The 18,418-nt window shown below is 45.8% G+C and overlaps 2 protein-coding genes and 2 long non-coding RNA genes across 10 annotated transcripts; 2 read left to right on the forward strand and 2 right to left on the reverse strand.

The window, feature by feature from the left end:
- The first annotated feature begins 490 nt into the window (after window positions 1-490).
- LOC311425378 (uncharacterized protein) lies at window positions 491-2,489 on the forward strand. Of its 6 annotated transcripts, XM_084501257.1 has the most exons (5): window positions 569-599; window positions 760-897; window positions 1,073-1,196; window positions 1,823-1,942; window positions 2,142-2,489. In XM_084501257.1, the coding sequence occupies exons 3-5, from the start codon at window positions 1,142-1,144 to the stop codon at window positions 2,294-2,296; spliced, it is 330 nt and encodes a 109-aa protein (XP_084357383.1). In that variant the 5' UTR covers window positions 569-599; window positions 760-897; window positions 1,073-1,141; the 3' UTR covers window positions 2,297-2,489. The 6 variants fall into 6 exon arrangements, with proteins under 6 accessions (XP_084357387.1, XP_084357383.1, XP_084357385.1 ...); XM_084501261.1 differs by lacking the exons at window positions 569-599; window positions 760-897 and adding an exon at window positions 491-509; XM_084501259.1 differs by lacking the exon at window positions 760-897.
- Window positions 2,490-6,156: 3,667 nt separating this feature from the next.
- On the forward strand, window positions 6,157-15,812 carry LOC311425312 (E3 ubiquitin-protein ligase TRIM7-like). 2 transcript variants are annotated; one of them, XM_084501092.1, is made up of 7 exons: window positions 6,157-6,816; window positions 7,619-7,714; window positions 8,411-8,641; window positions 10,734-10,756; window positions 11,411-11,526; window positions 12,352-12,387; window positions 14,547-15,812. In XM_084501092.1, the coding sequence occupies exons 1-7, from the start codon at window positions 6,220-6,222 to the stop codon at window positions 15,059-15,061; spliced, it is 1,614 nt and encodes a 537-aa protein (XP_084357218.1). In that variant the 5' UTR covers window positions 6,157-6,219; the 3' UTR covers window positions 15,062-15,812. The 2 variants fall into 2 exon arrangements, with proteins under 2 accessions (XP_084357218.1, XP_084357219.1); XM_084501093.1 differs by lacking the exon at window positions 10,734-10,756 and having other exon boundaries at window positions 8,411-8,646.
- Window positions 11,725-15,050, reverse strand: LOC311425395. Its single transcript, XR_014686314.1, has 2 exons — window positions 14,918-15,050; window positions 11,725-11,933 (listed from the first exon to the last, which is right to left on the reverse strand). It is a non-coding gene; the product is annotated as an uncharacterized lncRNA (long non-coding RNA).
- On the reverse strand, window positions 15,049-17,194 carry LOC311425384. Its single transcript, XR_014686302.1, has 2 exons — window positions 15,980-17,194; window positions 15,049-15,880 (listed from the first exon to the last, which is right to left on the reverse strand). It is a non-coding gene; the product is annotated as an uncharacterized lncRNA (long non-coding RNA).
- Window positions 17,195-18,418: the final 1,224 nt, after the last annotated feature.

The raw sequence follows: 18,418 nt of genomic DNA on the forward strand, positions 1-18,418 counted from the left end.
TCTTCATCCTGCTGCTCTTTGTGTCATCCTGATGCACCCTCTAAATACCTTGAGGAAGAGCTTCTGCTTAATATTCCCATTTTAAAACTCACAAGTTTTCTCTTTTTTTATTATTTTTCTTTATTGTCAGCACCAAATTTACTTTTTTGAGTGAGAAAAAGAGCAGAAATGGCCATTTAATTAAGCCCAGCTAGCTCAGTCGGTAGAGCATGAGACTCTTAATCTCAGGGTCGTGGGTTCGAGCCCCACGTTGGGCGCCTGCATTCTGAGTTTTACTTTACATTTATCCAAATTTCTTTTTCTGTAGTATGGAAAACCACCATTGCTATCTCTAAGCAAGAGATGGAATTATCTTAAGAAATAAAAATGCATTTTTTTTTGCTTGTAAAACCAATTTTATTTTGCCAGACAGATTTTTTTTTTTTCCCCAGATTCAAGAATAAGCAAGGGATTTATTTCTCAACAGGTGCAAATAGTTCAAGGTGGGAAAGGCAGTGAACAAATTGGAGGTGTGTGTGGGAGGGAATTAGATATTAACCAGGTGCAAAATGAATTAGGGGACAGCTGGGGAATCTGATGCAGAAAAGTTGTCCTGTGCAGTAATTTTTCTCTCCAAATAAAGTCCTCCAGCAAAATTCATTGCATTTTTATTTATATATAGATTTATATTTTATATTCTTAATATATTAAAATTATATATTTTATATCTTATGCATATTTATATTTATTATTATATATATATATCTATGTATATTTTAGATTTTCAGGACTGGAAGTGTGTTACCTGATCCCTGCAGTGATATTTTCCTGTTTAGCACAGAAAACAAGTTTTTCTGAAAGTTTTCTTCCCGGCACAGCAATTTTATTGCAAATATGTTTTGGAAAGGCTAAAAAAAGGTGTTTAGAACAGAAAATGCATTAGAAATTTATTAAAGATTTGTCTGATGCTGCCTTGAAAACAAGGCTATTAAAGTAATGGAGCAGAAAGGTGGAATTGCCTGTATTTCAGGATTTTTAGGTGTTGGGAGATTTTTTAATAATGTACTTCAAATTTCTCTACTTTTTGCCCCAGAAGGGACACCACAAACACCTGTACCTTGTTTTTTGATCTCTTTTGCCCTTGCTAAAGGGCTGATCACCCATGATCATGAAGGTGCTTTTCGTGGGGCTGACCCTTGTCCTGTGCATCGGAGTGGGTAAGTGGAGAGCTGCAGTGAAATGGGATTTAATTGGGGCAGGAGAAGATCTGGTGATGGTTGGAGGCATCTTGATGAGCTCTGGGTGCCTGTAATGATTTTTTCCTCATGCATTGGATGTCCTCAGGTCTGAATCTATGATCTCTCTTGAATCATCCCACTATAAAAATGGTTTTCTTTCCACTCCCTTCCCAGTTATTGAAAAGAGATCTCCTCTGGGCCAGGATCTTCAGCTGTAGGTAGCTGGATCCTGGGCGAGATCTGCACCTGCTTTGCCCTGGAGAGCTCTTGGGATGGTTTTATTTTATATTATCCTCTTTCAGCCAGATGAATCCAACCAATAACCCATGTCCAAATTCATTCTCCATGGGTCTGTGCTTTGATTTGTTCACATCTGGCTGGAAAAGTCTAAATTGGGTTGAGTGCCCATAGGCACCATCTGCCTCTCCTACACGAGCACTCTCCTTAGTGGGTCTGGAAGCAAAAGCGATGCTTGGACCCTTCCCTGGGGGGCTCTAAACCATCTCTGGGGTCACCCCTATCTTGTCCTAGGGCCACTTGGAGCAAAGCTCTTCGTGGTCCTACAGAATTGGTTCATTGCTCCTTGTCTTCTCCGTCTACCACAGTCGAGGCTCTTCAGTGCAAAGTCTGCAAGTACAAGCTCCCCTTACTCGGATGCTTCCGTGGGGCGAACGAAACCACCTGCGAGCGGAGAGAGAAGTGTGCCATCATTAAAACCTCCCTAGGTAGGTGGGGAGGGTCAAAATTGCAAATTTTTGCCTCAGAGGGGGGTCCTCCTTGTGTATCTGTATGATTTGGAGAACGAAGGAGGATGTAATACAGAGGCAGATGTGGGAAAGGGCGAAAGCAAAGGGTCAAATATCTTAGTGGAGGTTGTCTTATGTTTGTTTAATGCTGGTTTCTAACCCCAGCCCCTCTCTGCAGGGAAGGTGACCCTCTATTACCAGCAAGGCTGCACCTCCGCGATGAACTGCGGCCGGGAGCGCGCGGCCGATGCCGAATCCCGCCTGACATCCCACTACTCCTGCTGCGAGACCGACCTCTGCAACGAGGAGTGGGATGAGGACCCCACAGACTAACCCCCAGCAGGCTCAGGATGAGGCCTACCAGCCTTTTCGATGCTCCAAGTCCTCAATTTCATCCTGAGCAAACATCGCCCTAAATCGGGACGGTTGGACGCGGTCTGTCTGCCCGCAGGGCTTCCCGGCGTGTCTGGCCTGATTCTGTTTCAGCTCTAGCAATAAACCTGCGGGCCTATAATTGGCAGCCGAATTTGGCTCGTGTGCATGTTTTCCTTCTCCAGACGCTCCTATTAACAGCCCTTCGGCCTCAGCATTCCTGGTGGTCCCGAACATAATCCTGGCACTATAACCCCAAGGGCAGGCCAAGGTGCTTTCCCCTGCTTGCATCCCATTTCTCCTAGCTGGGAATTTCCTTTTGAAGCTTTATCTAGCACCAACGAGAGCATCAGGGAGCTGCTGGATGCCGAGAGGGAATAGAGGACACGTACACCTGATAGACACAGGTATTTATTTCACCCCAAATTCTTTCATTTGTCAAGAGAGGTTTAGTCATCCACCGAATATAGACAGGTAAAAGGACCTCAGGAGGCACCAAAATCCTGCTGTTGACTTCAGATGAAATCTAAAGGGGTGGCTGGAGCTCTTCTGGACCCTTGCAGTCCCTGAGCACAGCCAAAGGCCCTGAAGAGGAGAGGATAATGCATGATGGGCAGTATTAAAATAAATGGCTTTCTTTTTTTAGCCTTATCCCCACCTCTGAGGGCAAAAATTTTGTGGTGGGAGGGGAAAACATAATTATAGTGTGGGGTTCGTGTAACAGTGGAGATCCAGCTGTTATCACTGCCCTAGAAAAATAAGTATTTGGGACTTTTTCTCTCTTTTTGCAGCACAAGGGACAGGTAAAAGGGCAAAGTTTTTTTTTTGTTTGTTTGTTTTTGTTTGTTTGTTTGTTTGTTTTTCTCCTGATGCATTGGTAACTGGGAATCTCAATGTTGTGAGTAGTCATTTAGCTAAGTAATAGATCATTAAAAAATAAATGGGGATAAAATCGTGGCCACTGCACTGGGTGGTAGAGGGAAAGGATGCTCCTTTCGATTATTATCCCCCTGAGGAGTTTTTTTGTAGCTGGCTGCAGAGATTTTGGCATGGCTTGGTGTTGTAGGGTCTTTTTCCTTGCGTGGATACAGGTGTCCTGCTTCTGGAGCCAGTTTCAGCTTCCAATCTATTTCTGGAATGAGAAGTTTGGAGGAAACCCCTTCCAGCCTTGGGACCGAGAGCAAGTCTCTGTCCTTCCAGCCTTGTTGCTGGCTGGCTCCAGTTTTGGGGTGAGAAAGGGCAACTTCAGTGCACAGCAGTGATTGCTCACACGTGTCCTACCTGCAAGCATGGGCATGAGAGCTTCAATGTTCTTGGACCCACCTAACATAGGATGAAACTTCAGGATGCTCAATTTGGTACCAAAAAAAGAATTTTCAAGAAAACATATCATGGTTGAATTTTCCTTCCCTTGCTTGATCCCTGCTATTTGGGATGCCCAAATCTCTCTTTATCCTAAGCAATCCACCCACGGAGGGTAGAGGTGTCCTGCTGGAGATGTTTCTGCCCCTTTTTACAGGGTGCTGCCCCAAATATGAGCTGAATTATTAAATGAAAGGAAGATATGAAAAATCTCGCTCTTTCCTGACTCCTTGCTTCTCTGGGCATCAGAGAGGGTTAAGTAGGGTGCAGAGCCCCTCTGGAGAGGGTTTGGGTTTGGAGACAGGTGGAGGGAGGTGCTGGAAACGTGATCCTGGCTCTGGGCAGGGAAAAACGCTTTGGCACGGAGGGGGAGAGCAGAGCTGGGGAGGAGGAGGAGGAGGAGGGAAGAAGAGCGGTGGGTGCCCAGGATAGCTGCAAATGGGGGAGGGGAAGGAATGGTAAGTGAGACGGGGGATGACAGGGGACAAACGGGGCAACCAAGGGCTGGGAAGGGGCTGGAGCTGAGAGGCGTTGAAATCTCCGTGGCATCCAGGGCTTGGGCTGGTTTCCTCCATCGCAGTGGCCAGCAGTGGTCCCACGCTGCCTCCCGCTGTGCCCCTGGGTGCTGGGACCCCTTGGACCCGATGCAAAAGACTGGGAGATTTGGGAGGATGCCCCTTTCCTACACCTCTGCTACGAGGTACGTGGGGGCTCAGATGGGATTTGGGCACAGGGAGGGCAGTGGGATGTTTGTCTGTCTGCTTTTCCTGTTCCCAACAGGCTGCCCTTTTTTTCTTCCATCAAGGTGTCTCACTATTTTTCCTTTTCTTTTTCCTTCTCTTCCTCTTTTCTCTTCCTCTCCTCCTTTTGCAGCTCCAGAGTGTGGATTGCTCAGCAGCTCATGGGCCGCCACCTCTTCCTTTCCATAACTTTATGATGAAAAATATATATGTGGCACAGGAAAAAAAAAAAATCAATACAGCTTTATGTTTGTTTATAGATCAGCATAAATGCTAGCTGGAAGAGAAAGTAATTTCCAGCCCATAGGGAATGATGTGGGTATGAATAAAAATCGATGTATGTGAGAATTAAAAAAAAAAACACTTACGTAGGTGGAAATCCCTTTCCCTTAGGGAATTGTGTACATAATTTGGTACATATTGCATCTCTAGGGATGCATATGTGTGTACATATATATATATGCACCCATATATATATACAAGCTTGTGTGTGAATATATACATATAAATATATATGTATTCTGCCATTCTCCTGAGTCATTTGTTGTGTGTTATTTCTGATCACAAACTAACATGGGTCATAACAAGCATGGGTATGTAGATTTTATTTTCCAAGAAGAAGCGGGATTCTTTACCAAAACTCCAAGAAAGCCCAGCACAAAGTTTAAACCAACCTGGAAAAGTTCATTTCTAGTTCCAAACGAGCAAGTCTGGGATGGAATAAATGCAAAATTCAGCTCCTGCTTTGCAGATGTCACCTGATGCTGGGAAATGCATTTTCTATAAAAGCTTTAACATAGCAAAAAAAAAAAAGTTCAAATGGAGGCTGGATGTCTCTTATCTGAGGTTTTTCCCAACTGTAAAGACATCAGGATCGATTCCATCCCTGCTATAAATCAGAAACCCTTTCCCAGACCTCTGGCATCAGGGCAAGATTTATTTTGCTAATGCAGTGCCTGGGTTTGGGGTTTGTTTCCCCCTGGCTCCGCATATCTCCAAGGGAAGAATCTCAGCTTGGAGATGTCAGCTCAGCTGGCTTGTATGGATGGGATCACTTGACCTGTTTTCGTGTCCTCATTAGGAAAAGATGAATCACCCCCCAGAAGTGCCTACTTCTCTGTGTTTTTGTTAATGTGAACCCAAATAACAAGATTTTGTTAACCTTTTACCTCCCTTCTCCCTAACAAGAGCTTTGGTGAGCTGCTTGTGTGGAGACAGCCGTAATATGGACAAATCCCAGCCTGCAAACCCATCCAGGAAAGGCCCTATATAATCATTCCCCATTAATGTAAGGCTTTGAAAGTTGCACATGGGATTACCCGAAGGCAAAAAAAAAGTGTTTTTGAGATGCAGGACCCTCCATCCAGAGCTTAATCTTTATGGATTTAGGAAACTTATTGCCAGATTTTGATACAGACCATGCATCTGAATGTATTCCCTTTCTCCTGTTGCTTTTTATGGCCCCTGTTGAGCCCTGGAGCTCAACCAAGTCATCTGAAGCACTAGAGGGTGAGACGGGGCTCTAACAAGAGCTCAGATGGTTACCTGGATCGGGGCCTAGAGCAGCTGCTAAACACCCACCTCGGGACTCAGATCTTGCCTTTTGCACCAGCTCGGCCAAAAGGCAACAAGATCTGACGTCGGCATCTGTGTCCTGAACAGTTTCCCTTTTCCTGGAGGGGAAACGAAACAACAAAAACACACGTAGGGAGCTCAGATGCAAATGTTTTTTGGAGGAGCAGAGAGCGGGGCTGTCTTCTTGCTGCGCTTTTTCCTACCTCGATGTCGTGCCCTAAAACTGAGGTCTTCGTTACCGGTTTAAAGAAACCGGACACTGCAGAAGTGACCTCGGGCAGCGGGCTCGTTCCTGGAAAAGAAACGCCCACTCGGGGCCGGGTGCCAAGCATTCATGCTCCGTGTCCAACCCCGCTGAAATCAGTCTTTGCCCGCAGGAGAGAGGCCATGGCGGCGATGTTCCTGCCCGGCAATCTCCAGGACGAAGCCACTTGCTCCGTCTGCCTGGAGTTCTTCAAAGACCCCGTGTCCATCGAGTGCGGGCACAACTTCTGCCGGGCGTGCATCATCAAGAGCTGGAAGGACTTGGAGATGGACTTCCCCTGCCCGCAGTGCCGGGAGGTTTTCCAGCAGAAGAGCTTCAGGCCCAACCGGCAGCTGGCGAACATGGCCGAGATCATCAGCCAGTTCGCCCTCCGTGGGGCCAAGGGGGCCGAGGAGGACGGGCTGTGCGCGAAACACAGGGAAGCCCTGAAGCTCTACTGCAAGGACGACCGCAGGACCATCTGCGTGGTGTGCGACCGGTCCCGGGAGCACCGGCCTCACGCCGTGGTGCCCGTCGACGAGGCGTCCGAGGAGTACAAGGTAGTTGTCTCGGCTGTCTGTCCGTCCACCCTTTTGGTGTCCGTGTGGTCTTTTTCACCTTCCTTTTTGTTGTTTGCCCTCACTCGAGTCCCTGAGATGCCACCTGGATGGGATCTCCCCCAAGCCCGGTGCTGGGAAATGTTGAACCCTGCGAGGAGCCGGGTGCTGCTTTTTCCCCAAAAATTCCAAGAACTTGGAAAAATCTCCCTTTTTTCTATATACACCCAAACCTCTCGTGTATTACTGCTCTGCAGAAGGGAGAGGGCAGAGGGGTGGAAAAACAACTCTTGTGAAAGCTCCAGGCTCGAGCCACGCTGCCAACAGCCCCCGCGGGCACCCACCTTGTTGGCAGAGCAAACACCCACGTCTATTTTGGGTGCGGGCGAGTAGCCAAAGACGTTGCCTGAAGGCAAGGTTGAGTTCATGTCAGGAGCAAAGCTTGCCTAGGTGTGCACGTGGCATGACAGCAGCCCACGTACCCTCCCTTCCCATCCTCTGTCTCCCCTCGGAGGTTTTTTTGTGCTTGCTGCAAGCACACAAGCTTGGGGCTGCCACTGAAGGTTGCAAACATGGGTGCCCGGCTGCACGTGGGCAGAGCTGAGCTAGCAAATTCCCCCATTTAAAGTTTTTTTTTTTTTCTTTTCTTTTCTTTTTTTTTTTTTTTTCTTGCAATCCTGCTTGCATTTGTATGGCTGGAAGAACAAGTTGTGTGCAGGCAGGATGAGATAGCAAAAAATATATATATATAGCAGTAATAAGGAAAAGCAACAAAATGGTAATACCTTCTTGCTTTGTTTCCTAGGAGAAAATCCAGGGCCGCTTGGATTTCCTGAAAAAGGAGAGGCAAGAGCTGCTGGAATTTAAAGTGAACGATGATAAGAAAACCCAGGAGCTTTTGGTGCGTGCAGTGCAATGCTCCAGGGTGGTTGGGATGCTTGGAGGGGAGTATGTTGAACACCCCCATCATGTACAGGCCTGTCTGTGCTTCCAGAGCTGCATTCCTTGGGGTAAATCCTTCCCATTTGCCCCTGGGTTTTGTTTCAGAGGGGATTTGGTCTGCTTGTGATGACGATCCAAGCAGAACCTGGGATTACGGCAGAGCTCCCAAGCAGGAGATGATGGTGAGACAGGGACTGGGGGTTATCTGACAGCGTAGATGCCCTCAGAGGGGGAAAAATCCCAATGTGATCAGGTTTTCCTACACAACCCCTTCTCCTAGTTTGGGCTGTGGGAGCAGCAGCTGATGACAGGGACTGGGGAAACCTCTTGGCCACCATCAACACTTGGAGAGTGTTGCTTGGCTCTCTACTACCCCAGGAGAGAAAAGGAAAGCCCAATTGTTCAGTGCAGAAGGGAAAAACCACCTGAGATCTTCCATGGAGGTCAGAAACCTGCCCCAGGTGTTTGGTTTTTTTAACTCAGTGCTGAACAAAAATCATTTCATAGGGAGTAGGGAGATGAAGAGATGCAACCGAGGTCTTGCAGAAGCTGAACGCTGTTGCCTTCAAGCCTCCATCACTCAGCAATGCAATGTCACATGAGAAAAACCAAGCCACCTTTTATTTTATTTTTTTTTGGTGCTTTTCACTCCTAGAAAACCATAGAGAATGAGCGGCAGAAGCTGCTGGTGGAGTTCGAGGGGCTACGGCAGTTCCTGCACGACCAGGAACACATCCTCCTGGGGCAGCTGGAGAAGATGGAGAAGAGCATCGCCAAGAGGCAGAACGAGAACATCTCCGACCTCTCCAAGGAGATCACGCTCCTCAACAAGCTCATCACGGAGCTGGAGGAGAAAATCCAACAGCCCATGCTCGAGTTCCTCAAGGTGAGGTATTTGCAATGAAATGAGGATTCAAGTTTGAGTCTTGACACTTCTATGCCCTTTATTTTAATGTGATTCTGGATACTATAGAGGTGGTTTAAGGATAATTATCCTTTTTAAGGGTGATTTTATGAATCCTCCTTTAATGAGCAGATAGTGCATGGCATTGTCTGAGTGCCCCAGGCTCTGTTAAAACAACAAATCAACTATTTTGGGCTGAGGAACATCTCAAAAAAGAAGTGTGCTTTTCCTTTTTAATATTCTTGGATAAATCTTCCTGCTGCGAATATGTCTGGACCTTTCTATCACCCATAAATTCCAGTTTTGAGCCATGTCACACCTGAATTGCACCTTGAGTGATGAGCCACTGCAGTGGTACTGCCTGGATCCTTACACCTTTTGCAAATCCAGGCTTTGATGGGTTTTCAAGGCACAAGGTTTTGTGGCTTGCCAAGTCGCAGATGTCCATTCCTCCAGCTTTACAGAGCTGGCGAGGGCTCAGGATGGAGTCTGTGGGGTAGCACGTGGAGCCCAGCAGGATGCAAATCCTCACCAATTATCACAGCGGAACCCTGGCTGCAAAAGGTTGGCTGGGACCTGAAAACAGAGAGGGGTTTTCTAGTCAAAATGAGCTCTTACAAACCTGGAAGGCGTGAGGAAAAGAGCAGATGGAGTCCAGGCATTGGATGCATTGCAAAAAAACACACCCCAGCCCTCTGTGTTACCTAAATTTTCCTTTCCCAATGATGTGGGGTTGGAAAATCCAACCCAAACTGCCCACCCCAAAACCAGGCAGCCCTGTTCCTCACCAAATAGCAAAAGGTTAATGGACGTGCTTTTAATTGCTCATGATTTTGATTAGAGCAGGTATATGGTGCACACACAGATCTTGTTGCTAAGATGATACTTTCTGTGCATTTTTTTTTTCTTTTTTAGTCAAAACCAGCTTTTCTAGCTCTGCGCTTTCAACCAAATCAATTGCCCCCTTTTCTCCCCTATTTAAAGTCAGATGCATGTCATGTGGTTGCTTAAATGTGTTTTTCTGTATTAAACAGCCTTTGTCAGAGTGGGACATCTGACTCCCAAATATTCTGGGGTGAAATTCCCCCAGTGGCATTAAATTCCCCTCCAAGCACACGGGGTTAAACTCCCTCCCAGGCAGCATTGAGAGCACTGTAAATATTTGCAGAGCTTGAGCAAGGCTCCAGTACTTGGCTATGGGTGAGAAATTTCACATGGCCTTTGCTCAGCCCCCACCAATGCACATGAAAACGATCCTATAACAATAGGTGATTTTTAATTTTTTTTTCCTAAAAGGTCACATTGGAAATCCTCAGCCATCCCATTCCCCGGTTATGGCTTTCTGTTGCCTTAGGATTGGGTCTGATGTGCTTGCCACAGTTCATGCTCTTTTTTATTTCAAAACAAATACTATTTCAAACATCATTTCAAATATTATTTCAATTTCCAACATTATTTCAAAGTGATCAGAAGGGGCAAATAAATAGGGCTGAGCACGGTTTTCATCCCTGTGAATTTTCTCCGTGCAGCAACTAGGTAGTAAGGGTATTTCAACCTGTAATTTGCCTCCATAATTAACCCTTCTTGAGGGCGAATAATTTCACCCCCGTGGAGTGAATCTGGAGTATCTGTCCCATGATGGCACAAATCAACCCTTGGAGGCTCCCTAAACTCTTCTTGGTGGTGACTACATCGTGGAAGACCAGATATCTCCAGATATCAGGGAGAAATGGGTGTGCAGGATGAATGCAGACCTCCAAAGGCAACCTGCCAACCAAAACCACATCACAACTACAGCCAAAAAGCTGGAATCTTGTACATTGTACAATATCGTACGATATTGTACATTTGCAAGGCTGCTTGCTCCCCTCAGAAGCAGACATTTGGGTGGGATTTAGTGGGTCTGTGGTCTTCTGGAGCTGAAAACAAACATTTGGGACGTGGATTTCTTACAGCCATAAGGGATGGGATGTCCTGGATGGGGTTGATGAAGGGGAATTGCTCGCAATGAGCCATATGGGACATAGCACGGGTTGCACAGGTATTTCACTCCATCTCTCTTTTTCCTTTCTAGGATGTAATGAGCATCATAAGCAGGTATGGAGCATTGCTTCTCCCTTTCTTTCATGTTTTTTCCCCACCAGCCCTGTTTAAAGGTCACTGCTCGCAGTCCAGATGCCAGAGAGAGGCACCAGGGTAGACCTGGATCAAGCTCTGGGTCCAGCTTTTTGGAAAAGAGCATCATCACAAATTCTTCTCCTAGCAGAAAGCTTCTTCAAATGTCAAATGAGACCAGAACCCTTGAGGTGATTTATTTCTGATGCATAATTCACCCCAGGGCAATGCTTTGGGCACCACTTAAGCCCTTAAAGCTGTAGTAGGAGCAGCTGGGTGGGGGTAACGTAGCACTGACCCCCTTTACAACCAGACAAGGGGATTTAACGGGGTGATATGCGAACCCTGATGTCCTCAGCCTGCATAAGGTTCACCTAAATCACTCAGATTTGGGATCTGCCCCTTCTGAGAGCCAGAACTCACCTGCACGTGTGATGGGAGAGGAAGAGGTAAATTCACCAGAGCCACACTAAACCGTGGTGGAAATCATTCTCCAGACTTGTCACTAAATTTTCTGCAGTTCCTCCTTGCTAACAAGATTTGGGGTGGGCACAGTACGTTGCCAGCTACAAATAAAAAAAGAAAGAGGGGGAATAGCAACAATTTATTTCCTGCCTTTCTCTTTTTTCTTTGCAGAAGTGATGATGTGAAGAGCCACAAGCCTGTACCTGTGTGCACGGATATGAAAATGCACGTCTGCAATTTCTCTCTCAAGACCGTCGTCCTTGAGAAAGTCGTAAAGAAATTCAAAGGTACGTGGAAACGAAACCGGAGGGGTTTTAAATAGGCCTGGCCTTTAGGAGAAAGGGCTGAGGAGCGCTGGGGATGCTGCGGATGTCTCGAGGCGCCTTAGCTCATGCCTGGCCAGCAGTACCAAAATAGGAGAATAAATTATGTTGGAAGGGACTTCTGGAGATGAGAAAGGAGAGAAGAGCCGCCAGGGTCACAAGTGAAGAAGATAAAGGGTTTATTTCAAAGAGGAACAAAAAGATGAACCTGAGCACAACCATTTTAGGGCAAACAGCCCACGTTTTGCAGCTCCAATAGCCGGGCTCTGCGTTTAAAACCCAGCCCCTTGCAGCAGTGCCGCAAAGCCACGAGATGGTGCTGAGAGGTTTGGGAAGGAAACCGAAGGGCTGGAGAGCCAGAAAGGGCAGGTCTGAAAGAAAAATAAATAAATATAAATAAATAAATAAACGCAAATTATGCCCGGGAGCAATAATAATAGGCAAGGCTTGTGCTGGAAGTTCACAAGTCATAGTACAATGAGGAGAGCAAAATACCGCAGGGCACATAAAAAATAATAATAAAAGATAATAAAACATTTAAAAAGCCTTTACTAAAAATAGGATGTTATTGTGCTCATTTTTTTGATCAAAATTTAAATCTATTTAGCAGGAATTTCTTCTCTTGCTTTTCCCCATTGCCCAAGCTGGCTTGGAGCTGGGATGCTCCATCCTCAGCCCTTGCTTCTAGCTGAACATAATGTGGGTGTAAATGTCCCCATAAAGGAGATTTTACATTTTTTTTCCTGTCTCTCTCTATTTTGCCATTTACTGCCTGTCTCTTCTTTTCAGAAAACCTGCGGGATGAACTGGGAAGAGGTGAAAAAGGTAAAAGGCACATGGTTAAGGCATAGCACCCTGGAGCAAAGACTTGAAATTGTGGTTGTAATTTGCAAAGCTGGTTTTGCAAAGCCAAAGAGAGAGTGGGAAAAAAAAAAAAAAAAAAAAAAAAAAAAAAAAAAAAAAAAAAAAAAAAAGAGAAAAAGAGAGAGAGAGAAAAAGGCACTCTACATTTTTTTTTTTTTTTTAATATCTTCTCTTTCAATGATTTTCAGATCCAGCCTGCTCAGTTCAAGAGTCAAAAGCCGATTTTTCTAGCTGACGCCGGGGATCTGACAGCTAAGCTAGGTCCTTTCTACCTCTTTACACTTAACAAAACTACAGTGTGGAACAGACAGAACAGATTTTGAACCCCTCAAAAATAGATTCACGCCCTTTCCAGCCACAACCTGCTTTAATTCTGCTATATTTGCTGTGGCCAGGTTTCAGAGCAAGCTGTGGTTGGGCTCTTATTTCCTCCGGAGTTTGGGATGGAGAAGGTGTGGATGCTCCACGATCTTCTCCAGTGCAAAGTCAGATGATTTGAAGTCCTGCTGAAAGCTGTTGGAATCATGGCTGTGGGCAGATGGCCTCTTTCAGATGGTGTCAGGAGGGAAAATTGCTCACTGGCTCCTCAGGGAGAGCAAAGGAGCAGGTACACATGAGAAGTCGTGGATTTGCATCCACTCAAACCATCTGAGTTGGTCCAGATTGACTCTTTAAATGATGAACCTGGCTGTTTTTCCCCCAGAATGTTACAGGGGGCATCTGTTGTTTTGCTGGTGGTGGTGAGGTTGAGAAAAACCAGGAAAACACAGCTATGGGCTCTGCAGCCTTGAGCCCTCTGACTTTGCACTGCAGTGGATGTGGGGCACACCCTAAAAATCAGCCCCCGTCCTCCAGCTCCCTTGGCCATAACGCAAAGGTCGCATAGCTCGAGTTCTGCCAGCAAAGCCCTCTTGTTGCAGAGAAGGCTTATTCTTGCTTTTAAGGTGGTGTTTTTCAGCACGAGTCTTGCAAACCCCTTGGGGAAGGCAAAAGAGGACATGGGTTGGATCCTCCCCAAGCACAATCCAGCTGAGAGGGGTCAGGTTCTTCTCACAAACCTCCCCGACCACATCCTGAAAAATGCCGAGGGGCTGGCAAAGCAAAAAAGAAGAAAAGTTGGCAATGACTGCTTAAAAGCAACACGGCAGAACAACCCTCGCTGCATGTCCGGGGTGGTGTGTGTGCATGTGTAGAGGTAGAACTTGGCTGGTGCAGTTGCACTTTCCCCCTAACTTTTGCGAATGGACACACATTGAAAGCACCTCTCTCATGTTCTGATATAGTGCAGCACACAGGACTTGTTATTTTAAAGCCAATCTCCCTTTTTTTTTTTTTTTTTTTTTTTTGAGGAGGAATTTGCTGCTTGATCTTTGAAGGAAAAAATGAAACCTTCCCGTGTTATCACTTTTCCAAGCCCTATGAAATGCCACAGAGCTTTCAACCACACCATGGATCTTTTTGGACTTCATATCAAATTTTCAAGCCCAAATTAATGGATCTTGATAGAACAAAAAGGCCTTTAGTTAAAGAAACTCTGGCACAAAAGCCACCATGTTTCTGCTCTTAATGTCCCATCTTGGAGGTCCCCAAAGCCACAAAGGGTCTTGTTCAGACACGGCGACTTTGCTGACTACAACCACAATTTGAGGTCACTAAAGTGCTCACTGTTTCCTTTGAGCCTGATTTTGGAAGGGGAAAAGACGTTAGGATCAAAGTTCATCTATATGCATGCTCTGTTTGGGCTGCCTGGATGTGACGAGGTGTGTAAAGGTGCCCTTAGGTCACGGCTTTCTATGGGGATGTGTCATCGTGGGGCAGTTTGGGGACAGATACTCAAAAATTTATCAGATGGGGGGTTCACACAACCCATCTGGTGTGTTGTACATTAGATGAGCCAGAAGCAAAAAGAAGAAGCAAAAATATCAACATCTTTATTGAAAAAAAAAAAAAAAAAAAAAAAAAGGCTTGATCTAAGGTCCATTTTTACTGTATATAATTACTAATAATTTGCATGTGGTTTTACCATGGGTTAGCAACCAATAAGCACATCCTCAATCCTTCGTTTTTTGTTTCGTAAATCCTCACTGAGTTACTATCGCTGTAACTGCTGTCACCAACAGAGGACCTGACCCTGGACCCCGAATCGGCGAACCACCTCCTCATCCTCTCCGCAGACCTCAAGAGCGTGAGGATGGGCTGTAGGAAGCAGGAGCTGCCCGACAACCCCAAGAGATTCGACACGAACTCGCGGGTCCTGGCCAGCACGGGCTTCAAGTCGGGAAGACATTACTGGGAGGTGGAGGTGGGGGCCTCGGACGGTTGGGCCTTCGGGGTGGCCAGGGAGTCCGTCAGGAGGAAAGGGCTGACGCAGTTTTCCCCCGAAGAAGGGATCTGGGCGGTGCAGCAAAATGGGGGCCGCTACTGGGCGGTCACCTCGCCCCAACGCACGCCGCTGTGCCTCAACCAGAAACTCAACAAGGTCAGGGTGTACCTGGATTACGAAGGGGAAGAAGTGTCCTTCTACAACGCCGACAACATGCAGCACATCTTCACCTTCAACGTCGCCTTCCAGGAGAAGGTGTTCCCCCTCTTTTCGGTTTGTTCCACGGTTACGTACATCAAACTGTGCCCTTGAGGCATCTTGTGGGCTTCGCTCGGGGCCTCTATCCATGGTCAAGACCTGGTCGGCCGCGATGAGCTCAAGGGACTCTCAAAACAACCACGCAGCCTGGGTCCTCACTATTTGGGGTCTTCAAATCAGCTTAAAACAGAGAATAGATATTAAAAACTAAAGCTATTATAATCAGCAGCCCCCAGAAGTTTGCAGCCACCGTCTTAAACCTATCCTTGAAGCAACCCTCAGCAAGAAGGAAACCACTGGTAGCTGGATTGGGGTTCTAAGTCTGATAACAAATGGGCATTTTTCTTTTCTTGGGTGGGTCTAAGGATTATTAAGACCCACCCAAGACGAGGGCGGGGAGGTTTTGGAGCAGAACTCCCCTTTGAAAGCATCGTTTCCTCAAAAATGAAATGTCCAGTGGGTAAGGGTCCCGTGGGAAAGGTGAAGAGAGTGGACAGGACACTTTGGACTTCCATCCAAAACCAGAAAATGGAAAGCTGCTTTCTTTTTGATTAAGTAACATCAGCTAGAAAGCTCAGCTGGGGAGGTTGCCTCTTTCCCTCTTGCTGGGAAGAAAGGCCCCACAGTAAATGGCATGTTACTTATTTTAGGTTTTCCTTCTAAAATTTGGTATAATGCACTCCAAAGCCTGTTTTGTGCTGTCCCAATGGTGGTCTCATCCGTCCTGGGTGATCTGAAGCATGTGGCCACCAAGATCTGACCTCTCCTGGATAGATACCATGGCCTTTGGGTTGTTCTTTCCATCGTCTTGTATTTGTGCTCTCTGCTTTGTTTCTCTGTCCATAGCCCTTCTGGGCAGGTAGTGCTGCTATTCTGAAAAAAAAAGGCCAAAAAAAAAAAAAAAAAAAAAGTGCTTTTCTTATGAAAAAACACAAATGTTAACATTGCTCAGGTGTGTTTGACCTGCAAGACCTGTATTTCTGAATTGTGGTGCTCCTGTGTGGCTGCTCCAGAGCTCCTCTCTCTGCCAGAAAATGCCATTTGCAAAATAACGTGGTGAGGTTACTTTGCTCGTAGCGATGTGGTGCTGGATCTCCTTTATTTCCTCAGTCTCTGTTTACATCTCAGCAAAATCACCCATTTACCTTCACTTTGTTTTTCATGGAAATCCTCACTCTTTGCCAAGACAGAGCAGAAACTGAGTGAATCCACAAGAAAACATCTCTGTGTTATTTCCTCAGTGGAGAGGTGCTTTGGTGCCTTTTTTTTATTTTTTTTTTCCCCCGGGTGTACAGGATTATCTTCCCAATGCATCATTAGAAGCTTTCCCTGTGCACAGCTGAGCCCTCAGCTCTGCCCCAGGTAATGGAAATTTGACCAGTAACTACTGGAGATGAAGCACAATCCATTTCCAATGAGGTTCATTAATGCCGGTTAATTTAAGATGCCTTTCCATTAGTCATAAAAAGAGATGAGGGTGACTAGCCAAGGTGTGACCATCTCATTTTTTTGGCTGGTGATTTTTTTTTCTTTTTTTCCTATCCTGAGGGTCTTTTATTTTTTTATTATTTATTTTTTTTTAACGAGTTTGGCTTTAAATCCACATTAGTTAAAGCTGCAGCAGCTCTTATAAAGGCCAAGCCTTGAATAGGTGAGCAAAATGCCTGGATTTTCTCAGCTTTGTCCGTTGCTGAAACGATGCAGCTGTAGAAGCTGTAAAAATAACAGCAAAAGAGCAATCCCTGGAATAAAAAAGGTAGTAGCAGGAGGCGTGGGATTTGTTTTATTGCAACTTGGTGTTTGTCCTATCTGTACATGAGAAGTGCTGCTTTTCCCTCAAAATGTGCAAAATCCCATGGGAAGCAAAAACGTTGCATAAATGGATTTGAAAGCTTCCAAGCTGTTCCTGGGCTGCGTGCTGCAAATAAAATGTGAAGGTGCTACCCGAGCTCAGCTTCCCTTTATTATTCCCAACTGCGAAGGGTCTGGAGAACATCAAAGTCGTGGGCTGAAGGGCTGCCCTGTCCAGAATTTGGGATGGGGTCTAGGGAAATAATTTAATAACAGTGTGTGTATATATATTTATATATGTATATCTATAGTGGGCGTACATATAGAGGGCTTTTTCACATCTTTTTTTTGTGAAATGCAAACCCGGTGTTTACATATTCCCTCTAATAAAGTGCAATAAAGAAATGACGTTAAAAACCCAGAAAATTTTTGCAGGAGAGGGAGGGGTGGGCATGTCTACCTGGGCTATTCCAGCAGCAACGCGGAGGTTTTTTTCATTGCCTGCATTTTAGCCAAATCCACTTAATGAATTAATTAATTAATTTAATTCTGCGAGTGCCACTCTATTGGGGTGCATAACACAGCGGTGATTTTTGGGGGCGTGCAGCTCTCCTTGCTGCTGCAATTTGTCTTCACGTTTAGAGTCAATTCTAACCAGAAGAGGACGGTGGTGAGAGGCGTTTTGAAGCGGAGGTGAAGGTTTTAGGGAAGCATTTTGAGGAGAAAAAGCAGAAAAATCCCTAAACTGCAGGATGCTGTCTGCAGACATCTGTAGAGGAAAAGCTTCCAGTGCTGGCTCCATAGCTCAGGGGTTAGAGCACTGGTCTTGTAAACCAGGGGTCGCGAGTTCAAATCTCGCTGGGGCCTCTCCGCTTGGCTTTTTTTTTATATATTTCTTTTTTTTTTTCCTCCTCCCCGAGGGCGCCCCCTGCTCCATCCCCTTTTCATCCCCGCTGGGAAGGAGGAAAGGGTCCAGGGCAGACCCACTGAAGGAGCACAGCACCAAAAGCCTCACCGGGAGGATCCCAAATATCTCGGCTCGTTGGTCTAGGGGTATGATTCTCGCTTTGGGTGCGAGAGGTCCCGGGTTCAAATCCCGGACGAGCCCTTCTTTTATTTTTATATGTATATATATTTTTTTTTCTCTCGCCTATTTTCTCCCTCTCCTTTTCTTAATCTCCCTCTTTATTTTTTTTCCTAATTATTATTATTATTATTTTTCTCCCTTTCGCAGCTCTTTCGGAGTCCTTTGGGCTCTTCAGCTTGGTGGGGGGGACTCATAAATGAGAAAAAAAAAAAAAAAAGGGCAAAAAAAAAAATCTGGACCTTTTCACTCGCAGAATCCCCGGATTTCCCCTGTTATTCACAAATTAACCCTTCCCTGCTCATATCTTTCATCACCCTCTTACGCAACATTTGTGTACACCCATACAAAGAAAATGTGATTGCTTTTGCTTTTTTATTTATTTATTTATTTTTGCTTTTGCTCAGTCAGGGAATACCTTCCAGCTGGCTGCGTGAATCTCAGAGTTTGTGCACAACAACATAAAAATCCAGCAGTTTGTACCACGTACGAGCCACGTACGAATGCTCCAGATCTTTCCGCCGTGGGCCGTTCCC

Source organism: Aythya ferina (assembly GCF_964211825.1).
Source record: "Aythya ferina genome assembly, chromosome: 30".
NCBI classification, from domain to species: domain Eukaryota; kingdom Metazoa; phylum Chordata; class Aves; order Anseriformes; family Anatidae; genus Aythya; species Aythya ferina.